This window comes from Coloeus monedula, assembly GCF_965178545.1.
Source record: "Coloeus monedula genome assembly, chromosome: 15".
NCBI lineage: Eukaryota > Metazoa > Chordata > Aves > Passeriformes > Corvidae > Coloeus > Coloeus monedula.
This window is the reverse complement of record NC_138795.1, coordinates 11,568,994-11,595,196: the sequence shown is the minus strand read 5'-3', so window position 1 is coordinate 11,595,196 and position 26,203 is coordinate 11,568,994. Positions and strand designations below refer to the sequence as shown.

The 26,203-nt window shown below is 39.1% G+C and overlaps 1 protein-coding gene across 1 annotated transcript in view; it reads left to right on the top strand.

Annotated features, from left to right (window-relative positions):
- Window positions 1-659: 659 nt before the first annotated feature.
- Window positions 660-26,203, top strand: part of ATP10B (ATPase phospholipid transporting 10B (putative)) — a gene marked incomplete at both ends in the record, with an annotated part of 49,203 nt that continues 23,659 nt past the window's right edge. Inside the window, 6 exons of the mRNA XM_082291442.1 lie at window positions 660-742; window positions 2,516-2,821; window positions 13,166-13,370; window positions 16,828-16,913; window positions 20,189-20,295; window positions 23,529-23,660. Of these exons, the coding sequence (XP_082147568.1) occupies window positions 660-742; window positions 2,516-2,821; window positions 13,166-13,370; window positions 16,828-16,913; window positions 20,189-20,295; window positions 23,529-23,660 (919 nt within the window). The remainder of the gene's footprint in view (window positions 743-2,515; window positions 2,822-13,165; window positions 13,371-16,827; window positions 16,914-20,188; window positions 20,296-23,528; window positions 23,661-26,203) is intronic.

Here is a 26,203-nt window from a genome sequence, read left to right as displayed (position 1 = left end):
AGTGCTGGTTTGAAATTGTGTAAATCCCCCAGCATAAATAATCAAGGGTAAATAAAAAGATGCCCAGGGAACCATCATCACAATAAAGATAAATGGAAGTTGTATATCCATCTCTAGCTTTGAAATTTTTATTTTGTATACTAGATCGGCCTCTCATAATTTGACCTTCCATTTGCAGAATCCTCCATGGATTCCTGATGGGAACATTTCCACAGTTCATTGGTTTGTTTTTTAAGGTTTGGTTGGCTTTTGTTTGACTTTGTGCTTATTTTCAAGACTGAAGCGATGAGGGGTCATTAAAGACCTTGGAGATCCCAGAGATAAATAGTGTTTTTAACATGTGACAAAACTGGAGTTAGCTATAATAGTATGAAAATGTATCTCACAGACTCTGAAGAAAAGCAGCTGATCAATTCATTCTGGAGAAAGGAAAAGGAGGGTAGAGGAGTGAAATTATTAAAGTTCCTTTGACACAGAATGGGGGTTGTTCATTAAAGAAAGGATACATTCTAATTTCTGACTACTTTTAATATTTTTTATACCTTTTCAGGCTGGGTAAGCTTTACTTCTTTCTGGTGGTTCTGAACTGGTTCCCACAAGTGGAAGTCTTCCATACGGAGATTACAATGCTGCCTCTGGTTGTGGTGCTGCTTGCCAACATGATTAAGGATGCTATTGAACACTACAGAAAATACCAGTATGATAAGACAATAGACTTAACTAAAACCAGGGTATACAACAAGTAAGTAAACTAAATCAATTTTTTTTACTTGCTTCTGTTATGGTAGAAACTGCTCATCTGATTTTACAGTAATTCTCTCACGGACCTTTCAAAGTACTATAAGTTTGGGAAAACTGTTACAAAAGATTTTTTTCTACCTTTAAAAATGCCTTATTTAGCTCACTTAAATCATCTCAGTATCACTTAGGCTTTGTTTCATATCACAGCAGTGTGTGCTGATATATACAGGTTTTCATTCTAAGTTTTCAAAGCATCTTGCCAACACATACAACATCCTTTCCTGATAGCAGAAGGATCTGGAGCATAAATGAAACTTACCCAAGTCTGGAACAGAAAACTGGGGCTGTTAAGAAAATTGGAGCCATGTCTTTCAGATGTTTCACGCTAAAACCAGTAATACAGAAATTAATGATCAACTACATTCAAGGTGAATCATAATCAAGAGATGGAAAAAGTTCTAGGACTTCCAGTAAACAGAGAGATCAATACAGCCTAGCTTGGCTTTGGAGCTGGTACAACATCTGCAGGCAGCTGTTTGCTCAATACTGACTCAGAAGGGAGAAATATTTTCACTGCAATTCTTGTTGCAACATTTCGATTTCATCAGTTTCTTGTCCAAGTACTAACTTGACTTGAGACTGCCTAACTTGTCACTACGTTATGAAGCAAATAGGAGTTTTTGTTTAAAAGTTTAAATATTTGTGTGCTTTCCTTTTTTCATCTGCCCTTAAGCCCAGGCCATAGAGAAAAAAAATTGCTGTGGTTTGCATACATGTGATTAACTCTTCTGGAAATTAGCCCTCATCTGTGCTGACATACTTATGTGTCAGAGGAAGAAGGATCAAAGGGGAAGGGGTATCTGGGTGAGAGAGGAAGGTTTGGGGTATATTGGGGAGAAGGATCAGTCTGAGGGGCAATCCAGGCACATTGCCCTTCACTTGCTTATGGCTATTCCTCTGACTACAAAATCATAGGTTTACTTGGCTTGGGGGAATGGGGGTTGGTTGTTTGTTTAGTAATAATCCATGTTATGGTCATGAAAACAAACAATAGTAGATGAAATAAAAGAGAAATACTGTCTGTACTGAGGCTTGTAGCAATCTTCTGTTGACATCTGGGACGTGGAGCTCTGCCCATTACCTTTGAGCTTCCTGGCAACTCCCAGGGTTATAAAGTCATTCTGAAACTCGGGGAGTGACCTGTGAAAATTGTGTGCATGTTCTCAGCTGTGCCTATGCTCTGTGTTAAAGCAGAGACACTTCATGATAGCAGAGAGTTACTGCCAGGGAAATGGTCTGAACGGGGCCTCCAGGCATCTGCTGATAGGAAGAACAAAACATTCAGGATGCTTTTGGCATACGTGAGGTGCAGCTGCCCCAGCAGGCTCTAGGACCTGGTGCAGCTGAGTCAGGATGATCCCTGTCCCTGGGTAGCTGGAGGTTGGAGTGAAAGACGAAGCCCTGGGCTTTGGACATATCAACTCTTCTCTCCACCGCTTGGGAGTTCATTTGGATTATTGAACTCTTCTAACTTTGTTGGTTTTCATCTTGAAGATACATTTTGAAGGGAAAACAACATGTCAAGGAAAATTGTTCCAGGCTGCTTCTCTAGAATGATATGGAAAAAACATTTTTTCAAGGAAGCCTGCTGCCAATGTGGTGCTCCAGACATGGAACTCCAAAATGAGGAGCTGGAGAAGAGAGGAAAAATAAGGAAAAGAAAGAAGAAAAATGAAAATAAACGAGTGATCATCTCCAATTTTCCCTTTGGAAGTAAGAAGGGGAAGGAAAATCTGAGGAGATACTATGAGTCCAATGAAATTAAGACCACGAAATATACCATCTTAACTTTCCTCCCTAAAAATATCTATGAGCAGTTTCACCGCTTTGCCAATATTTATTTTGTCTTCATTGCACTGCTGAATTTTGTGCCAGTGGTAAATGCTTTCCAACCAGAGGTGTCTGTGATCCCAATTTGTGTTATAATGACCATTACAGCCATTAAAGATGCTTGGGAGGACTTTCGGCGGTATAAATTAGACAAAGAAATCAATAATATGGGATGCTGCATTTACAGCAGGTGAGCTTCGTATAGCTTTTATTACCAAAAACATTGGCTCGAGATCTTTTATCAATGGTGAGGCTTTTTGTTTAAAAAAATTAATAAATAACTGCTGAAAAATCAGTCATTAGATGAAATAGGGGAAGGTCATGGCTACTGTATATCACCTGGTATTTGTTCTCATGGAGGGAAAGATTTTTTTTTTTAAAGCATTTTTGTACTGGGAAGTTAAGTGTGAGTTTCATTATATTGGTGTGTCTATCAGCCTCTTAGACATGCAGTGTGCTGAAAATAGGTGCTTAAAGAGCTACAAGCAGCTGAATTTCTAACACATTTTCAAGAGGCTTTAATTCTATCAATATAAGGTAGCACAGAACAAGATCTGTCATGGGACTTATTTGCATTCTTAGATGCCAAGAAATCTCTTATAAACCTGGCCCTTTGAAATACATTTTATTTTCTACTCTACATTGTTGAGTAGCTTTCAGTTGTTTTTTTGTTCTTAGGCAGTATGTAAAATGAACATGTAAAAACACAGTATAGAAATGAAACATATATATATGCCTCTGTTTAGTCATCTCAAATGAATTAACTACATGTGTGTGTGCTCACTTCTTCAAAGTGTTTCATGACTTCTTGCTTTTAGGACATTCAGAAGATTGAAAATTATGTTTTGTTGTATCAAAACTGTTCTGTTAGCAAAGTAGCAAATTATTTCTCCCTGACAAAATATCACATCTGGGAATCAGAAGTGCAAAACTTTCCATCTCCGTGAATGTGCCTGTCATCCCTCAAATTAATCAGCAATGCTTTATATAACATGTGCTTTCACGAGCAAGATCTTGCAGAACTCTGGCTTTTATCACATGGAGCTGTCATTTCTGTTTGTTTCTTCTGCATGTGTTTGTCAGGTTTTTATTTTTATGTCCTGCTGGTTAAGCAGGAAAGCAATAGGTTTGCTTGTTTAGGGGCTAAACTTAGGCCCACATATAGAAAATGACTTGTAAGAAAAAAAAACTGCACTGCTCTCCTTTGCAACTTTTCCAAAAGAGCTGGCATTTTATAAGTTTCTAAATAATGTGGATTTAAGATTTCTTCTCTTCCATGGTGAAGACTGTCAATAATTGTAGCTCCTTGGGTAGGGTGGCAAACTGCCTCTTGTGCCTATCTTTGAGATTTCAATCTGGTTGAATGTTCTAGCTTTTCCAGTGTTGCATTAGCCCATGAGGCAGTGGATTGTTTGTTAATACTTGTTAAAACCAGTATGGGACAGAATAGGTGGGGCAGTAGGTGCTAATGAATAAATTCCCAGAGGGATCTTATTTATTTCCTCTTTACACACAGAAGCTATGTCAGTTTAGATCTGAAAGCCTTTTACCATGGGAACATGAGAAGAAGGGAATACAGTAAAACTTGTTTTGTATAAGGGAAAAATGTCCACGATGGAATTGCAACATATCTTCAAATCCAGATCCAAGTTATAGTTGTGAGTGCTCTGTTATGCAGCAGCACAAGATGGGCCTGCCTTAAAATTGGTTATTCCATCCAGTAAAAAAGATTTTGATCTATCAATCAGTCTTGTCTAGGATCTTGTCTTGCACCAAAGTTTTGTGGTCCAAAAAGGTGCTGTAAGGGAAAGGAAAATGAGAAGGGCTTCAGACTACAGCATTCATCCTGTCTGGAAAAAATGTGAGTAATGACAATTGCCATTAGATCAGTCACTACAGCTTATTATATAATGAATAATTTAAATCAGGCTTCTCTGGTGCTTTCAGAGGCTGATATTTCTTGTTCTTGCTAGATGCAAAGTCCTGGAAGGGCATGATGTCTTCTAGTTTTTATTCCTTATGAATCTTCTGCTGAAAATAGGTAATTGTTTTAACATAGGTGAAAGTCTTTTTGAGACACTGCACATTTTGTTAATATGGTGGCAACCAACAGTTATTTTTAATAGAACAACTGATCTTACATCCTAAGATGAAATATTACTTAGATTTTAAGAGGTAATCTTGGAGTGTATGTTGTCTTTATTTCAGATTTTAATAAAGACTATGGCACCTGTTCCAAAAGAAATACAAAGGCAAACCAAACTTTTCCAAATGCTGAATGTTCTCTAAAACTTTCTTGAAGACAAGGGGAAATGCAGTAACTTGCCTTCTTTCAACACAGAGCAAGGGAAGTTAAATAGGCTGGCCTGTAAACATATTTATTCTAATTTTCTTTTCACACAGATCAGCTGGAATGGGAAATCTAGTCTTCTGGTCAAATGAAAGAAAAGACACTTCCAGTAGTGTATTTAAACAATGTTTAATTGAAAAAATGAGAAAAATTAATAGGTAATAAAGTGTCTTGGGGAGGTGCAATAACCTAGATTTTTGATTGAAGAGTTTGTACTTTTGGAACCAAAACTTGGAATCATACTCTGTAGACAAACTGCTGTGCTGTTGGAACAAATCACACAACACCAAAAGGAGAGAACAAAAAATTGAATTGCAAATGATATAGACCTGTGTTTAAATGCCTGCTGTCTCATGGCATTCTTTAAAATATACTTTGTCTGCTTTAAAATTTTCCAAGCAAGGTGGACTTCCGTTACTACAAAATGCCAAAGCATTTTCTATGATACTATGCTTTATTATCCCTCTTTAATTGCATTTCAACTTCTCAAGCCACCTGATTTCATGCAACCCTAATTAGTTAGTCTACATCCATAACAGTTAATTAAAATCTTCAAATATGTGTGATTTTTATCACATTAATTTTGTTGCACCCTGACACCTTTTAGTCAAGACTGGTTCAGATTGCTCTTTTCATCTTTCTTGTCAGTCAGTCCCTCCAAACCTACCATGGTTATTTTTCTCAAAACTCTCTTCAGTTTGTCATTAACTTACTAACAGGCCAGCATTGAATGTGGTATACAAACCTGAAAGTGAATGTCAATACAATAGTTGCTAAAAGCTAGTATTTCATTTTCTTGAAGTTCTATAATGTTCAAGGAACTAATCGATATGTAATTATTATATAGCTTGGCTGTACTATACCCCGAGGGTTATTTCAAATTCTGTAAATACTCCATAGCATCTAGACAGTTTTTTGCATCAATTTCACTTTTTTGGGAGATTTTACCTATTTTTTCCTCAGTGTTTTGGTAGACACTAAGATACAAATGCAAGGGCTATGCACAGTTCAGTATGGCACAGCAGCCACAAAAACATTAACATTATTTAAGCTATTCATATTGCTTAATCTTAAGAACCTAAATTCAGATATCTGAGACTGAGACAGTGACTCAGAGAAGCCTTGTTTATATGCCTTGAATCATCCTGTGGAGCATTTGGAGATGTAGGTATCCTAAATGACAGGCATCCTAAGTAGCCTGATTACTCTTTCCATAGAAAGTTCCTCTGTAATGCTTTCAGGCCCTGTGGTTTTCAGGTAGTTCCTACAAGCATCAATCTCCTCCTCTTCTCTAAGTCCACTGATGTCTGTGGTACAAAAAATTTAGGCTGGCCTTCACTCTGACTCTTTGTCTGCTTAGGGTAAGATTTTAGAACATTTTAAGATTTTTGCATCAGCACTTACTCTGGGTTAGCCCTAGAGCAGAGATATAGAAAGAAGGAAAAAACAAAGAACTCATAAATGTGTTTCAGCTGAAAAGCTGAAAGTGGCTTAAGCTGGACTCAGTGGTTTGAAAGAGAATTAAAATATTTCAGTCAATTAAAGTATTGTAATTCTGTGCTGCAATTTTCTCTCTGACAGCAATGGAGATTTGCTTGCCTACAAGTGAATTTATACAGGGTACTTTATGTTTTCTTAGGGAATCTGGGCAGCAAAGGCAAAGGCTGCCCTTCTGTTTGAACCTCTTTCATATGCTCTGTTCTGCTGGATTTCTGAAAGGAGGAGAGATTGCACCTCCCGTGCATGCTCTCCATGTCTGGGATAGTGCCTGGGACTGGCCAGGGATGCAGTGACCAGGGGCAGTGTGGGGCATCTGGAAGAAAGCAGAGAAAAGGGTAGGGAACATGCTTGAAAACAGGAATTGACCTACTGTCAAGTCTCAGAGTTCAAAGAAAACCATTTTTCTCTGGACTCAGAAATATCATATGCAAGTCATTCAACCCAAGGTGAACCTGAAATTTTGTCAAGTAGAAAGCAGGATGAGAGGAAAATCCCATCCTGCCAAGGGCACAGTGAGCAGAAAGATTTCTTGCCAACACTTAATTTAAAGTATTGGTCAGCAGCACTGAGTTTTCACTTGTTAAAGACCCTTTTCTTTCTGCTTTATTATTTTTGTTTTCTGACAAAGCATAACTTTAAAGATTAGGAGCCTGCTGGAGGCTTTAGTAGGTTCATTTTATACACAAAAAAAGAAAGGTCTGAAGCCTGTGTCCCACTCAAAACCTCACCAGAGGCAAAATTTCAATCAATTTTCTCGGGCATAGCAATATCAAGGCTTCTACACCTCAGTGTAGAAATCTCTGAACAGTGCAGAAATCTCATCAGCTGGAGACTGAACACCTTCTGAATAGGTGCAGTCCTATGACAGCCACAAAGCATGAACTTGGATTAGTTGCAAGCTACTACCCCCCTAATGTCAAGCATGAGTGTGTAGTTCTCTGGCAATAGGCATCCTCTGCTCTGTCATCCCTACAACTTTTGTCTGTACTTCATGCACTGTGGAAATTTTGTATCTAGTTTAGCTGTGGATACCTGAATTAGCAGCGAGTTTGACTGAAGGTACAAACAGTACCTTCTGCTTGAGGCATTCTTCAACCTCCCAGTGAGCTGAGAAAATGTCCTTATCCAACAGTATACTCAGGTTTGTTACGTCACCATGATACTGCTTGAAACCAGTGGTACCAAAATTGTGAACAAATTAAAAAACCTTGTGTGGGGTATAATGACTGCATTGTGAAGAATTATGGGACATGCTGAACTGACTAAATGCAAACCTTCTCTCAGCTGGTCCAGGCACCACCATTTGAAAGTGAAAGAGTGGTGAGCTAGTAATTGTTGTCAGTCACAGTGTATTGCTACAGAGAAGATCCTTGGTCTCTGTGGAAGAAAATCCATAAAATACATTACTAAATCTACCACTGGTTTGTGTATTGCTTTGTCAGAGCTTTCTTCAAGATCTATTACCTGCCAAGGCATTTAAAGCTGCTTCACAGAAAAGGTGCAATGGCTTAGCAGACGGCTGACAGCAGGAGCTAATGACTAAACACTGGAACCAAATAAATGAGAATCTGTGGGGTTTGGCTCAGAGACCTGCAGAATCATAGCCTCATGGCATTAAGATTCATCTACCTGTCTGAACTTTTAAAATACCTTTAAAACCTGGAGAGTGGCAGGTTTCTACCATGTGACCTCAAGAGCTATATGGTCATATAAGGATATGACTACCAAAAAAGCTGATGTAGGCTATGCTTTCCAGAAACTTCACAAGTTAATGAGAGTCCCTAGAAACTAATGCTAACAATTAAGAGACATTAAGTGAGTGACCTTGGAATTATCTGTTCATTCCAGCTGGTGTCAAGAAGAATTGTAACAGTATTTTGCTCAAGGCAGTAAAAAACCCCCAGATTTTCCTAAATACAATAATGTACAATTTACAAAATGAACCTAGTAAAATCTAAGCAACACATTGTTTACATCTATTTTATTTTATTTCTTCAAAGGTGAGTTAAAAGAAATCCAAAACCATTTATATGAACAAATAATATTTTTATAAAGTTCTGGTACTTAAAGTTTATGTAAACTTCAGTTGGTTACAGAAGTTGAGCATAGGCTTGTATCAATGAGAAGTTACTTGTTATGATGCTATAGGCAGTTTAAGCACATAAAAAGATAGGATCTGTATTTCCACAGTCAATATTACCATGTTCCGCAGCCGTAGGGAGGAGGAGAGAAGATCCAGCAGGCAGGAATTGTGCAGCAAGATTGATTTATTTAATTATTTTACAAACTCTTTTAGAGACTTTTTCTTCATAGTCTAATTGGACAAAGGATCAGCCACCCCTTGGGGGGATTGGCTAAAATCCTAAAACATCCATTGTCAAAATATTTTTCTACTGTACCATAAACATAGTTCTACAAGGTTGCAGGTGTTCTTAGTTTACAGAATTTCTGCTATTATCTTTCATGAGAGAGAAAATTATCCCACAGTTTAGAAGAAGCAGGAAAATTCCTTGCTAACAGCATTTTTGTATCCACAGATCTGTTATTAGCATTGAGGAATTTGGAATGCCAGTATGATATAAGTGTATGTACTTTATTAGACTTTAGAAAAATTTCATTCCTATTATTTTAAAAAGGGCTTTTGCCGTCTTAACATAGTGTTCAAATACTGAGAGTTTGGCACTCTGGGGAAAGGCTGGGGCTGGATACAGGACTGGCCACTGCTAAATGACATCATTGGTGCTGCTGGGCTGATGTGCTGACATGAAAAACCCCTCCCACTCTGGGATGAGATCGTGGCAGGAGCCAGTGACAAACCCACACGTATACTATGGCATTTTCCTATGCTCAAACAGTATCTGCAGCTTGAGAACATTATCAGCCAATTGTGCTGTACTCTGACCTATGGACAGGTTTCAGAATCAGTTCCTGTTTGATCTTGAGCCTTCCTCGAGTCCTAAATCTGCTCCTTTGTTGTCAGTTTTTTTGTTTTGTGGCAGTAGCTCCTAATGGTGAGGTCATGGCCATAAAGTGATCTTTGAAAATGTTTTGTGAGGAGTTTGCGTATAAAAGCTGATAATCTTTGATAGCATAAAAGTGTGCGAAATTTCTATTTGCAAAAATAGACTGTGAAGGGTAAGCAGCTGTGTGATTTGAGATCCCGGAATATTGGCATTTTTTATAAAATATGTGATTCTTGAAAGAGGCCATTTTCAAATATAGCATTCTAGCAAATTTACATACAGAAAAATATTTATATGTCAGTTTCTCTATTGATGACACTGACACTGATATATTTTTCTAGTTGTCATGACGTGGTGACAATTTGGGTCGGGGTGGGGGGGGTATAGTGCAGAGCAAACAATATCTTTATTTCAAACTGCAAAGGATCCCAAGATGGAGCTTGCAGTAATTCTAGGGAATAAGATTCACTGGACTAATTATCCGATAAAATGCTTCTAGGTAACAAAGATTTCTGAAGATCTTTCTTTAAGGCAGTCTAGGACACACACATGCTGTGGAGTGCACAAAAAAAATTACTTTTATTCAATCTTTTCTGTATAGCAGAACAATAATTTTTATTTCCTTCCATTCACCGTCCATTTTGATCCAGTTTTTGTTTGAAATTTATCTTTATTGAATCCAAGAAAGCAAAATCAAATTGTTGACACAAAGTCAGTAATTTATTTAAGTTCCCCCGTGGTCTCCAACTGCAGCAGGGTCTTTTTATGGTCCTTTTTTTCCCAGAAATGACTTCATAAAATCTGTTTAGTTCACGCCTTCTGGTCAGATTTGATGAGTTCAATAACAGCACTGGCAGACGTCATTTTGAATGTTCAAGGCCTCTTTTCATTGGCACTATCATACTCTGATGGGCATCATCATGATATCTATTAACAAGGGAACACTTTTTGAATATGCTTTTGATAAATTGCCTAGTAAAAGAGAGAAGGGACTGAGGAACTTTTATCTTACATCCTGTCTTCAGTGTGCCACAGCCCTGATGCCGCATGCTATATGAATCAGATATCCAGATTCCCACCTATTGAAAATCACCACACCTTGTTTATTTTATAAGTTCAATACATTTGCCCTTTTCATATATTTCTCGTCAGACCATCTTGGATTTATTAAGCTCCTCTGTTTATTTAGCAACCAGAGCTTGTGCTATGAACTTTAATCACTGAACAGAAAATGGGCAGTGTTCCCAGTTACAGGGATTGCTGAAAGGAAACTGCTTCATCTGAAAAATCTTGTTAGACAACTAGGCCAGTGCTGCCATGGGGTGCACCAGTTTCATCATGAAGTACTTTTCTTCCTTTCATCTGCTGGAAATTCCCTACAATGTTCTAGAAAAGCTTTGTGCTATAGAAAATTTTTCATCTTACAAGTCCAGATGAAGAGTTTTCTTCAGGAGCAGAAAATGTGTGTTTTTTGAATATTCGCTGGGATAGAGGGACAGTCAGTTCACCTGAATGCAGGTTTGAGATTTTAGCAATTCCTGAACTGTAGTCCCTGTGCTAAGTAAGGCTTTTCCTCTGATCTGAAAGGCATCATTTGGCTTTTCTGACTCACTCTCTCCTCTGTAATTAGTGACTGGGTAGAACCCTGAAGCTTTACATGTATGTAGGTTTCATGGGGAGTTATTGAAAAAATATTACAAGTCCGTGATTTCCATGGATTAGTTGTGCTAGTCTGGTTTCTTTCAGCTGATGCAGAACACAGCCAGCTGGACAAGGCCCTTCTATAGCATTTTATGAGAGGACAAAATCAGAAATATATTCTGTAAACTTCTGAATTGCACAAGAGTTGACGTACAGAGAGGTAGATTGCTCTGCAGAAGTGACAGTAAACATAATATGCAAACTATAAATGGCATCCATATGTCTAGGATGGTAAGACAAGACATCTACTTCCTCTAAATTGATCTTGTACTCCTTCTTTCATGTTTTAAACAAAAACATTAAGAAGTCCTATTCAGAGGGTGTTTGGCATGGAAAGGATTAGTACTTACATAGTTGATTTGGTATATTAACTTAGTATCTGCTTTGTAGAGGATTAAATACTTGGCATATACTTGCTAAAACACTTTTCAAATAGAAATTTAGTTAGATTTTTTAAAAAACATCTAATTAACTTAGAACAAACTTCTGTTCTTCCGTGTGGTCTTTTATGTCTGTTTTTGAGCAAAAGAAAAAGGACATGCAGGTAAGTAGAGTCAGAAAAAAAAAGAAGAATGAAAAATACAGGAAAAAAATTAATGTAACATGAAAAAAATATTGCTACAACCCCATAGTTTAGTAAGTGCCTCAAAAGAAGCAGTAAAGGGATTCAAAGAATTAGGTTGAGGGGTTCTTTCTTTGAGTAAAAAGTGTGTGCCACTGGGAAATGTGCAGAATTTAACTTCTTGCATAACCTATACAGGTAACTGTTAGTTGATGTTGTTTTGCAGATAAGGGCATAAGCCAAGTGTGAGGGTTTGTCTGGCAGCATTGTGGCTGGCTTTGCTTTGCAGAAAGCCAGGAAAGTAGGTTAGCAGGAAGCATCCCTTGGCCTGGCTGTGAAGCAGTGCTTGGATGTGTGCTTTGAAGTGTAGCAAAACACTTTATCTGTTCTATCACTGCTCCCCTTCTCATGATATAAACACTTCAGTGAAAGATGGTATTCTCCAGGCAATAGATGAGGATGATTAAAAACTTAACCAGAAATGAGAATGAGTCATTACAAAAGGACTTTTATTGTCTGTCTGGTGAAGTATCATGAGCATTTCCCTCTCACAGAGCAAGGCATAAGGTGATTCAATGATTTATATTGAATAATAATAATTTCCTCTCAAGGAGTTAGAGGAACCAAGCAATTGCTGCCAGTGCAGTTTTCCCATTAACTAGTGTTAAAGTTTATTGTGCAGTTTTTGGTCTGCTTAGATGGTTAAGAGCAGTTGAAGGATTAATTATTGAAAATGTAAAGTCAAAAAAACTCTGCTGAACTTACTTTGTTGATGAAATAGTAATTTATTTTCCTTGAATCCCATAGGGTCTTTTTCTTTTACTTTTTCTTTTGTTTTAGAAGCTCTTTGTTTCTCACTTTACCTTTTCCATTAAACTTGTGCTCTGGTTGTATTTTTTTTGCTTAATACTAAGGGATCATTTGTCAGCTCTTTTACCTTTTGAAGTTGTTTCTGTATATTAAGCTCAAGATTTGTAATTACCTATTGAGAGTTACAAACTGGAAAGACATGAGGCAAGCGTGGCTGAGGTACCAGTTTTCTTCTTTCAGGATCTATATACTGATCTTGGAAAGTATCTGGGAAAGAGTCGTGTGGTCAAAAACAATAGGTTTTGGTGAAGTATTTAAATTTCTTCAATAAGAGACTCGAAAATATTGCTGTTAGTCTGAACTGCTTTCTATATTTTGCTGTGCAGATTATAGGACTAGTGCTAGAATGAAAGAGAACTTTTGCTGTATATTTTTTATTCCATGTAAAGATTTGGTTTGAATGTGACATATGGTGAAGTGGTGCTATGGAAGTGTCTGAATCATTAATTTCTAGCTTCTGTGCTGTGTCCCTTAAAAAAAAAAATCAGTGTGCCCCTATCTTCTATTTTCTCTTTTTGAAGCCCCACAAGTCAGCAGTCCTGCCTTCCTAATGTCACTTATCACCCATGATATGTTTTTAATACACAGGGAGGAACACGCTTATGTGGAGAAGTGCTGGAAAGATGTCAAAGTGGGGGACTTTGTGCAGCTGCAATGTAACGAGATCATCCCAGCAGATATCCTGCTGCTCTACTCCTCTGATCAGAACGGGATCTGCCACCTGGAAACTGCCAACCTCGATGGGGAGACAAACCTCAAACAGCGCCAGGTTGTGATGGGCTTCAGCAGCCAGGTGAGTCTGAAAATGCAGCCCACGGGCATATTGTCTCCAGCTATGGCCATTGTGCCACAGCAAAGCCACTACACTGAGGGATTTATTTTTGCATGGGAATTGGAGGAAAGCTCATGGTTCCCTGCCAAAGCATCCGTGCGTTTCCTTATGGATTCTGTCTCCTTTGTGGCTGACACACCACACTCACTTCATAGGCAGGTGGAGATGTGGTAGTTCAACTGGGAGCTGCTTAAGGCACACTGGGTTGGAAAAATTTTAAGAATGGAATCCTGTGTAGGAGTAGATTGAGCAGTTTAATAGGACCTCAAGGTAATTTTTTTTTTTTTTTTAAGTTATATATTTGACATCAACTTGTGATTCAGTTTGAATGCTTAAGATCACCATTTTTTTTCATGGACAGTATCATTTCCTTTTTACACTTTAGTGCTATATTCGCGTGGCCCATGTTGGATAAACCTGAAGTAAACTAGAAAATATGACTTAGGGAGAGTTTTTACATTTTCAAGTATCTTTAAAAACACAGCAGGGCAGTTTTTCAAATAACCCAGAACAAGTTTAAGGAGTGGTAGCATGTGAGGAGGAAAAATTTCTTCCACTGGAATCAGTCCAGCAGACAGGAAATAAAATCTCACAGGTAATTCTAGGAATTAAATTAATTTATTTAGCAATTAGTACCAGTGCCATTAGGAAGACTTTTGGGGTTACTGGTGTGTGGGACACAGCTGCCAGGGAGCAACCAGACTTATTAAATAAAAGCACACCATTTCCATGGCCAGTTGGGATCAGGTGCTGTTCTCCAGTGTTACTTGCTCATTGTTCAAATGGAAATCACTTTGCAAAGACAGTTAAGGGCATTCTCATATTGTGGATGCTATGGCACATAGCACAGGCCTTTTCCAGTGCCTTCCAGTGATGATTAGGGAGAGGGTTTGTCCTGAGAAACACTGGAAATTTTTAATATGTAGCTATTTAGCAGAAAAACAGTAAACTGGCTACTTAACATTTTTTTAAATGCTGCATTTTTGTCATGTAGTCCTACTTTACATGTTAGGTTTTCTATTTTTGCTTTTAGAGGAGAACAGGGTGCTCTACCATTACACAAAATGCAAACTTTTGCCTCAGTTGTTCGTAGTATGAGGAAGTCTTCCTTCACATCAGAAAATACCCACGTGCTAAATTATGCCCCAGACTGCCTATTCATGGTAATTTTCTTTAGACTTTGAGCTGTTATTGAGATAAACTGTATGCCTGGGAGTGTCCCTACTTAAGAACTCCTGTTACATTAGCAGAGTGGAATGCAGTTCTGGCCATGGTGACAGCCACTGTTCGGGAAGGTCAGAGCTGATACAGCCACCTGTATCACCCTGTTATTGTAGTGTGTTTGTGTAAACAGTGCATTGGATAAAAAAACCCAGCTTATGAAATATCACACATGCAGATTTTAGTGTGCCAAATTCTTCCTTGTTCTTTGAGCTTTGCTTAGTCCTGTGATTTATGAACTGCATAAAACCCCCTCAGATATGTCTGTCTATAAAGTGACTCTTTAAACAGGGAGGAAATACATATGAACTGAGGCTAGTTCTTCAGTTTAGGATGCAAGAAAGGTGGAAAGAGACTATTTACAAGAGCATGGAGGAACAGGACAAGGGGGAACGGTTTCAAACTGACAGAGAGTAGGTTTAAATGAGATATTAGGAAGAAGATCTTCCCTTTGAGGGGGGTGAAGCCCTGATGCAGGTTGCCCAGAGAAGTTTTGGGGGCCCCATTCCTGGAAGTGTCTAAGGCCTAGTTAAATGGAGCTTGGAACAACCTGGTCTAGTGGAAGGTGTCCCTGCCCATGGGAGGGGTTGTAACAACATGATCTTTAAGGTCCCTTCCAACCCAAACCATTCTCTGATTCTGTGATATGCTTAGGAATATTGAATACAACTATCTGTAAAAGACAGAGAAAGGATTATTATTTTTTTCCTTTTATGACATTTTAATTCGGATTTTAAAACACAAAATTCTTGTCACCAAAAGAGAAAAAATTAGAGAGAAGAATAATTCTTCCATACCCCTGTCTATCTAGAAGCCTACTACTTTTCTTTCTTAGCAATGAACATTCCAGGTGACTTTTGTGACTTTTGTATCTTCCTGTTCTCCTGTTGTACAAATACTTATAGCAAAACCAAGTATGAACTGATTTTCCTGTTAAGTTCACTGAGTTGAACAAGATTCAGCAGAGGTGAAAATTCTCTCTTAACAGGCATTCTAAAAATACTCAGCCACAAGGATCAGAAGGTATACAAAATGCCCTTATATTCCTGAAGCTTGTATATTTCCTCCAACAATTTTTTATCTATGCTCTACTTTTTTGTACTTATGTACATATATATAGTATAAAAAAAAAGAATATATGTTTCATTTACGAAAAAAAGAACAAGAGAGAGAAAATAATGTAAACATTAAAGCACAGTGCTTGCTGTAGAAAAAGGTAGGGAGGCCCAGCAGCAGACTTTATTTCCAGCTTTCCTAACAGAGGATTTTATATTAAGTGAGCTTCAGTTCTTTTAAAAATTCTGTGGCACAGCAATAATTATCATCTTTCATATTTCCCACATCCCATTTTTATTACATTTTCTTAATCAAAAATCAAAGTTCTGTATATTTTTCAGTTAAGACTAAATCACCACTTATGGCAGTCAGGTACCTCTCATGCTGACTGCTTTCTGGACTGCTTCATGTAGTCCAAACCCCAAGCCATTTCCCTGAACACTGGGGAACTCAAATAAAATCATGCTCAACTCCAAACTCTGTATGAGTGAGCCCTTAGCCTGAAAAGCTTTGTCTCATTTTGTCTCTCCCAGCAGTGTGAGCTTATTCTTCTGCTTTCCCCCTTCTGGATTTGTTTGTTCATTTTAGTGTTGGGTGGTGGGGTTTTATGCTTAGTCTTGCTTTTCATTTTATTTGATTATGATACATTCATTCAAATGTGTGGTCTCTTTACGATTATACCATCCTGGCCAGTAACAGAAGTCTTCTAGCATAATCAAAAATCCTGTTAAATCTGGAAATTCTTTACATTTGAGCTTGCTCTTGGTTGACTACTGTTTTTCTAAGTAATCTGAATATTTCATAGAATCATAGAATCCCAGAATGGTTTGGGTTGGAAGGAGCCTTAAAATTCATCTTGTTCTAACCCCCGGCCATGGTCAGAAACACCTTCCACTAGATCAGGTTGCCCAGAGCCCTGCCCAGCCTGGCCTTGAACACTTCCAGCCAGTTGTTATTCGAAGAGGGGGGAAATACTCAGCCCTTCTGAAGCTTTGCTTCAGGCTGAATGAGCAAAAATGACTTTGTCTCTCTTTCTAGGGCAAGTGCTCCAAGCCCTGGTGGTCTAAATTAAGCTTCTCTTAGTGTTTAGCATTTCAAGTACTCATTGGATTTGTCTCTCTCACTGTTTTTTCTCTTGCAGGAGACTGTGTTTGAACCCAAATTTTTCCAAAACACCATCATCTTTGAAATGCCAAACAATGATCTCAATAAATTCAAAGGTTACATGTAAGTACTTGTTATCCATAAATACCTTTTGGATCTGTACTTTGATACTACTCTTGGAGGAATTGGATGGAAGGAACATATTTTGAGGAAATTGATGGTCACTATTATCTATTCCCAGATTCAGAAGTCAACATAAGATGTAGACTTGGACTCCGTTTCATGGCAAGGTAGAACCAAGGCTTGGCATTGTATTAGCAGTTGTTTCATACAAATTATTTTCACAAAACTCCAGCTCTCTTCAAAACTTAGACATAAGCTCATTTACATTTGACCTGATAGTTAGACTGAGCTAGATTTTAGATAAATCCTTCTAATTGTTTAAAGGTATCCAGCTGCATGGCTCTAGTTTCTTCACATTTACAGACAAAATTCGGAGGAATGTCCAAAATGAACGTCCTCTGATAGAAGGCAGGTTACAGCCATCCCTCCCCCACCAGGTTTGGGAAGAAATTCCTCCTAGGAAAAGTGAAAAAACCTATTTATTTAACAAGTAAAGTGTACGCAGGCATGGGGAAAAAAATTGCTAAATAATAAAACCTCTCGCTGTGGAGAGAACATGGGTAGATCTCAGAGTCATTTGTGGGTGTGGCTTTCTCCTCTCCGGAGCTGGGGTTCAGCGTGCGCCCCTCCAGGCTGGCATGTAGGGTCTCCCAGATGATGTTCTGGTGTTGCTGAACAGTCCAGAAGAGAAGAAGAAGAAACTAAAGTCCCAGGCTCCATGCTTTAGCTAACAAACTAGTTAAAACCTAGCTGAAAAACAAGAGAATGCCACTCTCTTCCCTGCTGCAGAGAGCTGTGAGCTGGGAAAAGCAGGAAGGTGCTTTCCTCCACTCTGCAGCAGCCAGGAATGCAGGGGCATGTATATCTGTGTCCTTGAACACAAAGCCGCTCACTTTTTTTTTCCTCCCTTTCTCTAGGACCCAGCTTAAAGACACAGAAAGGCATAGGATTCGTGTCTGGCAAAGGGCAGATAATAGGGAATACAGTATCATACAGTAACCCCAGGACAGGTATCCAAGACCTAATAAACAATCCAGATTTTCTTCTTATTAGGAATGTAGAAAAAGCAAATATGCATCCAAAATACCTTTGAACCAATGCATTAGACTAGTATAAAAAAGTAGGGTGGGTTTCTTTTTTGTCTTTCTTCATTAAATAATTCTGGCACAGGCATAACAGCAAATTCATCAGATTTAAGCCTATTCATGAATTATAAGGTAAATTTCTATGTCATGGCTCATGTCCTAAAATTCTTTTACCCTCCAATACAGAGCAGCCTGTCCCAAGGCCCTCTTCAGAGTGGTCATCAGTCCATGCTGATTCCCACACAACAGCAGAGAATTGTCCAAAATACCTACTGCCCCAGACCAAATGCATGTCCCATTATTATGCAAATAATTTAACTGCATGAATGTGCCAGAATACTCATCCATGCCCCAGCTTTGCTAAGTTTACCAATAGATAAACTAGGAGTTAATGACTCTGCAAGAAACTGTGAGTGTTGTATCCGGAAGAGCTGCAAAATGGCTGGATCTCTGATGGAGTAAACCAAAGAGTTCTCTCCCATTAGCACGGGACCGTGTCTAATTTGGTTTTGAGGTTGTGCCCTGTAAGAATGGTGCCTCTAATAGCAATGCCATTTCTCCTTTGCTGCAACATCTTACAAGGGGAAAAGAGGTCAAGTTTGTATTGATTGCTGGCTGTGGTTGTTGGCTTCAGGGTATAATCTAAATTGAAGCTATTCTTCCAATTAGCCTGCTGTAATACAGCAAAGAGCACTGAGATTATAGAAATGTAGGAGATACGTCACAAGAAAACACACACAAATACACACCCTTAGGACCCAGGACTGACTTCAAAATATTCAACTTTCAACTGAAAGTCTGTAACAGAAATCTCTTTGGTGAATGCCTATGATCTCACCTGCTTGATGGAACACTTAGAATTAGCTGCCCTTCTCTTCCCACTTCAGGGATAGAAGAACTAATTTTCTGGGGAAAATTACTTGCTAAGAGTTAGTGGAGTTTCTGTCTTTGGTCTGCTGAGATTTGAGTTATTTTGTAAACACAAATTACTTGGAGCAGGCTACCTTTTTCTCCAAGAACCCTTAATAACTTATTAAGGCTCTATTGCCTTGCTATAAAATGTCAGGATTACTCTCTGCTAAAAATGATAGGAGATAACTTAGTGACATCCATCTCACATGTCGAATCACAGAAAATTCTGTTCAAGGGGATGCAAGAAGGCTTCTATTAAATGAGTTCCCCATGGCTGAATTTAGATTCCAAGAAAAACAGATTTCTGGCATTATGTTTTTGCAATTCCACCATCTGTAGATTGTTGGCACCTGCACCTTTTCCCTTGTCTAGTTCAAGTCATGTAATCATGTGCAGCTGCACTTAGACATAGGACTGTACTTAGCCCTGATATAACACCTAGCCTTGCCCTTCGTTTGAGAGTTGTGTCTGTTTACTGGTAAATGAAATGCAAAATATCAAATAGAAAGTAGAGAGAGATTATTATACTAGGAAAAAAACTCTTTTCCCACCCTGACATTTACATAAAAAACAAGACAAAGTATCTGAAATGGAAGCTCTCAGCTTTGGTAAGATCTCAGGAGGAACCTACCAGTGTAAAATAAAAGCTGGGGTAGGGGTAGGCGTGTGCCATTAATTTTCAGAGCCAAGTAACAAATTACCTGCCTGATGGAGCACTGACTTTATGGTTTTCATCAGTATGTTCTGCAAGCAGAAGGATCTGGTGAGTGATGGTGCATCCTTAGCCAGGATGAAAAGTCTTCTCTCCAGGATGAGAATGAGGATGAGCTCCTCAGCCTAAAGACTGCTTGAGTGAACTGAGATTCACGAAGACCTTTGGTGGCTGACAGAGTGACAGAGGCTCTTGCAGGGTATAGATGTATTCATCTGAACCTCTGCTCATCTTTATAAAAAAAATGTCTCTGTAAGAAGTTGCAGAATTACTCTTGTTTTCTTTCATAAGATACTGAATCTGCCAGGTAAGTTTCCAAGTGAAAGCCAAACTTGCTTTGTATTGGCATCATGACACACACTGTGCACATGGTCTTTAAAAGAAAGACTTAGACTTCTCTGTAACTTTTTGCTGGAGTCTTCCTTGAAACTGAAGGAATTAAAAGCAAAATAGGGCCTTCAAAGTTGCTTGATTTCAGCTTGAAACAGACATGCACCAAAAATTTGTGTTTAACGCCCCATTAGAACAGAAAAATTAATTGCTCTATTTGATTTTATTTCTTCTAGGGAGAAACCAAACCATGAACGGGTAGGTTTTAACATTGAAAATCTCTTGCTTCGTGGATGTACCATCAGAAATACTGAGGCTGCAGTAGGAATTGTTATATATGCAGGTAAGACATATTTTTTATTTAGGTTAACTGAGAATTTCCCTGTAAATATCCCTAAAGAAATAAGTATAGTCTAATATTGTAACATAATTTCACGTTTTGTTTTAAAAACTAGTAGTGCACAGAAAAAGTATATAACTTTTTTTTAAGTAACTCATTCATCTCCGAAGCCAGCAAGTCTTGCACTGGGTCTTTGGCAAGTGACCATATCCTTGTGCATGTCAAATATCTTGTAAAAATATCCAGAGAAGTAAAAAATTGCTAAGGTGTATTTAACCCTCAGCTCTGGCTATACTAGTAATTCCATCTGTCATAAAATCTACACAGCTCCCCTAAGGCAGGTCTCACTGGCTCCTCAGGGTAGAAACAGGAGCTGCTGAAGAACTAATTAGAAAAAAAACCCAGTCATCTGTGGATTTAATTCATCCATTCAATCTGTGCCAGTGTCAGCAGGCAGGAGGCAGTGAGGCAGCAGCTGGAGGTGACAGAAAAGGCAAGCAGCAGCACAGGTTTGTACTGACATAGACAAAGTGTGTCTGTGCAACCATGAATTTCATGCAGGACACACATGGACAAAAAAAGATGGTGTTGATGCCCAGATCAAATGCAGCAGTGCCAGGTCCAGCAGTGGGTCAGTTCATCTGTTTCTCAGCATCTTTTACCTTTGGAGTGTTACCACTGCTTTTACTTAGTGAGCATGATTTATCATTGCCTTTGCAGCTGTGACCTCTTCTGCATCGGATAGAATGTATCAGCTACCTTCTTATTTGTAGATTAAATAAAAGTCAATTCAAACACAATTAATCCCATTAGCTATTATTATCTTTCCAAAAGAGTTATATTAACTGTTTTATGTCTGATCAGCAGCAAGGGGTTCAGGGTTGAGCCACCTAAGAGAAAAGAGAAGTCAAATCTTTACAAGAGTCATTTAGCTGAAATTAATCTCCACAGCCCAGAACAATTTACCTGAAAACAGACTTGTTTATTTTACTACTACACTGCACTCTAAATGTCTGTAGCTCCCATATCTTACCAAGGTAGCTTTGCCTTTGTAGGTCTTTCATTGTGTGTCTCTCTTAACACCACATGCAAGGGTGGTGCCCACCAGGCAGAGGAGGAGAGCCAGAGCCAAATTCAGCAACCTTTTTTTTCCCAAAGTAGCTACTGTATAAAAATCTCAGTAGGGATCATTCCCAATATAATAGGAGTAATTTATCTTCCCTTCTCCTGTTGCAGTTCCTAATTTTCTTCTGTTTAGCTCAGATTTCTCAGTATGTTCCCTTGACCACCAGCAGAGATCATAATGTGGATCTCCATTTATGTTGCTTAAGCTGCCAGTAGCAAAGGTTGGAGTTTTAAAGTTATTCCCAAGACATGGTGGTTTTCATATGAGTAAGTCTTCAAATCAATTTCCACCTGAGTTCTTATTGTTAATGTCAGCATGAAAGTTTATTCTTTTTTTCCTAAAATTAGACTGGCTTCAGTCAGTATCACCTTCATTTCTAGGGTTCTTTGACATTGATTATACTCTGGCTTTTAATGATGGTCTGTGACCATTTCTGAACAATCAAGATCAGTCACATAATAAGATGGCACACTTTCCATTTTTGTAACTCTATTACTCCTCAAACTTGCTTTCTAATGGAAGCCTTTGTGAGGAGTACAGGCATCACTTAGTGAGATTGCTTGGTCTGTGCAGTTCTCATCTGACCCAAGGATTGTTATACTTTTCATGGCTACCCAAATTGTTCTACACAAAGCGACAGCATTAAAGCACAAAAATCTCATTACAGAGTGACAGCCAATGTAGTTTTCTCATTGTGGTTGGGACAGCAGTAAGAATTATATGCTTTTCAAATACTGAAGTACCAGAAAGAAGTTTTAGATGAGCCCATCAGCATCCAGAAATAGAGAGACAAGGTACCATTGGGGTAGTAGGTGAGGTGCTGTGTTTCATGGCATAGGGAAGTGTGAGGATTAGAGGAGAACAAAGCAGTTTATTCCTCATATTTCTGATTTTCTGTTCCTTACAAGATGATAACTGTGTTACAGAAGTATTCTTTTCCTAATGGTAACCTAAAGTGGAAAGGAATGGTAGAACTGATATTTGGAAAGAAGCTCTTAACGATTTCTTCCTGAAATAAATTCATCAGCACTTCCTTGAGCATTTTCTGGGAGGGATTAGAGGGGTTTGGCTTGGTTTTTTTTTTTCAACACAAAGCATTCCATTCTGCCTGACACAAAAGAAAAGTGAGGAACAAGATTCACACAGCTGCTGGAGGAACAGAAATGCAAGCAGCAGTCCCATCCCCTTCAGTGCACTTCAGTGGTTAGAGAATTTGTTCACCAAAGGGAAGGCTTAGGGTTTGTTCTCAGTTCTGCCTATATGGGAGTGAACATACATCTCCTGCTTCACAAGCTGTACACTGAATACCTGCCTAAGTGGAACGAGTGGGTTTGTACTTACATGTTGAGTTGGAAAGGCAGGGGCACTGGTAGTATAAACTGATCCCACTGACACAGCTCCAGGTTGTGTAAATAATTACATATTCATTGGAATAGTAAACAAGGAGCCCCAGCTCTTGAGTGAATGTCCTGAACATCAGGATGGAGAGTAATTTTCTCTGTAGTTCTCTTCTTAATTAACAATCTCTGATGTAAACCTGGAATGAATCCAGCAGGTGTGATTGAACTGCACCTAACTTACAGATTTTGGGTTAAATCACTTCCCTAGAGAAAGCTAAAAGGTGGTTTGGAAAACAGTCCTTGTCACACACATCATGCACATGCACACAAAAACTAAATACAAGTCTGCAGGGTCTTTATTTTCAGGGAAAAGGGCTGTAGAAATAAACGTGAAAGATACCATTTAATACAGCAACAGATGGTGTCCCAATATCCCAGTTGTGGAGCCACAGTTTAGATAATATTAATAGAATTGAAAAAGTAATTTCTGCTTCTTGACTTTTTACAGCACATTTGTTTTTCCATTAGAGGTATAGCAGTTCAATTCTAATTCACTAAGTTTAAGGATTGGGGATTCTTTTATTTCTCGTCAGTTTTGTCAGTACTTTACAACCAACTATTGAAAAGCTTAATATTAACCTTTTTCCACTGACTTGTTGAATTTTATTTCATATACAAAATGTATCTAGTGGTTTTTAAATACTTTTAAAAAAACAAACCAAAATACAAAATATTACATAAACGTGATAATATTCATTTGTGTTTTCAAGGTCATGAAACAAAGGCCATGCTAAATAACAGCGGTCCTCGTTACAAGCGCAGCAGAATAGAGCGACGGATGAATATGGATATTTTCTTATGTGTGGGACTCCTATTTGTGATGTGCCTTGTTGGAGCTATAGGTATGAAGCACTGACAAAAGTCTTTCTCCTAAATGGAGATTGTTATGAATGAATGTCTTGGTTTGAAAGACAGGTGTCTGCTAAGGAAGGCAGGATCCCCCCTTGGAATGGCAGATGCAACCCCCTTCCCTCTAGTTATTATAATTTTGAAATCAAGGGGCTTTTAGGCAAAGATGTGGAAAATAGGAATAACAGTTCTTTACTATTATATATCTGTATGTGTTTAACCAGTCAAACAAACAACAATAACTATGGCAGTAACAGCAAACAATCACAAACCCAGTCCCAGCCTTCTCGGCTGTCAGGCCCTTTCCCCTCGGGTGCAGTTCCGCTCGCAGCCGGCAGGGGCGCTGGCGGCTCCCAGTGAGCAGGGCAGGTGCGATGGTTCCCCCGCGGCTGCAGGGGGCGCTCCGGAACGAGCTCGGGGAGCACGCGGCACCGGTGCCCTGGGATCCCGGGAAGGGATGGGACAAAGGCTTCACAAACCCCTGGGCAGCCGATCCTGGTGTCCAGCCGGACCCTCGGGAACAGCAGGCTGGAATGGCAGGCTGGAACGGCAGGCACGAGCACAAATCCCGGGTGGCAGACGAGATGTATCCAAACGGGGAACCCCCCTGGAGGTCAGGGCAGGCAGGGTGAGCAGGGCTACGACGTAGCAAAGGTTCAAAGCAACGGCGGGTCAGGGCAGCCACAGCCCAGCTCCCAGAGGGGTAGGGAAGGCGGGCTTTGGGATCCCAGGGCTTCTCCAGCAGAAGGAAAAGCAGCCAAAGAAAGCAGCCTCCCTCTCTGTCCAAACACCGGAGACCGACTGCCCACACACCCAGGTGAAACAAAAGAGTAGCCAGCTCCTTTGTTTTGAAATATCCAGCCATTTGTTCCCCTAGCAACATGTATGGGGAAAACTCCTTTAACAGAAAAAAAAAAAAAAAAAAGCCAGGAGAGCTCCTAAAACCCCAACAATCAATTATGTGGGTTTAAATAAGCTCCTGCCTTTTGTCCAGGCCTCTGGCAGCAGGCAGTCGCATTATTGAGGTGGCCAGCACTCCAAGACCCACTCTCATTTGCAAGTTCTTTAATAATGGCTGATTCAGTCTATTATAGAATGAATTATTTATTAATAGGCACAAAACTAACAAATGTCAGACTTAAAACAGACTATTACTACACAGGAATAAGACAAATGGGAATACTAGTATTATACACGTGGGGTTAAAGGTACCATGAAATTTACAGCTAGCTAAGAAATAGTATAAGTTAGGATCCATTGTTTCTTACCACTAAATTGTTGAAGGGGCACACATCGAAATCCTTTCCCTCAATTTCTGGAAAAGTAACCATGGAACCTATGTCCAGACTTCTGGAAGAAATCTTCTCACATGTTCCCAAGGGGTGTGTAAGAGACTTCTGCCTCTGTGATAATTCATGAGGACTTTTATAGACATAAGAACCGTGTTTTTTGGTAACCGATATTTATTTTCTTTTATCTCTTTCCACATCCGCTCTCATACAAAGATGTATACTCAGGGCTAGGGCTCAGACTCTCAGTTGCCTGGAGATGCCTGGAGCCCTTGCTGGGCTCTCTGACCCCTTGCTGGGCTATTAATCTAGCCCGAGTTATCTCTTCCAAATGCCCCAGCCATGAGAGAGAGGGAGCCACAGTGATCAAAATCAATCTTGTAGACATGAGTGAAATCTAAAGCAGGATGCTTTTGGTGTTCTTAGACCATCCTTGTTGTTTCCAATGGATGAGTTAAAATGGCAGATCTGAGCAATTCAGATGAAGAAAACCCACTCATGGCTATAAATGTTTCAGATTAGATTCATCCCCACCATGGTATAATACATGTAAAGCAAGAGAAAGCCGTTCTGTGACTTCATTGTAGGAATTGGTATTTGCCAGCTGAGATCTTCCTTCCTTCCTGAGCACTTCCTGAGGCAGTGTTTGTTCCTTGTGCATAAGAGAAAAAGTAAAATTATTTTGCTTTACTTTCATTTCAGTAGCGTCTTCCTCTAATATGTTTGGGAGTGATATTAGACAGAGACACACAATTTAGAACCTAGCTGCTCATAACTAATTCATTCAGTTTACATCCTCCATGGCTTCCTTCCTTCTCACAGCCCTTTTACATCAGGCTGTGAGATGGAATAATTGCTTATGTTCGAATAGCCTGCTTTTTTCTGGGGGCCTTGCAGGTGAACACATGAATTTAGTAACTGGTGTTAACTGACTGGAGTTTACTGGATTGCTAATCACAAAAAGATCATCTTTGCTGTGTGTGCTGCTTGCCTTCTAGCTCTTATTATAATCTGTCCCAGGCAGGCCAGAATTAATAGAATCTCATAATTCTGAGCAAAGGACCAAATTTTAACTCCACTGACTTTTACATGGGGCAATGCTTTAAAGAGAAAACAGGAGCTCCCATGAGCCCATTTTTCTTTTAATTTGTTTTGTTTTAGTGATAACTTGCTTAGTGCTACTGCTCTGATTTAATGACAGTCAAATCAAGTTTTCCTGTGCCTGCCCTGGAGGTATGGTATGTGGC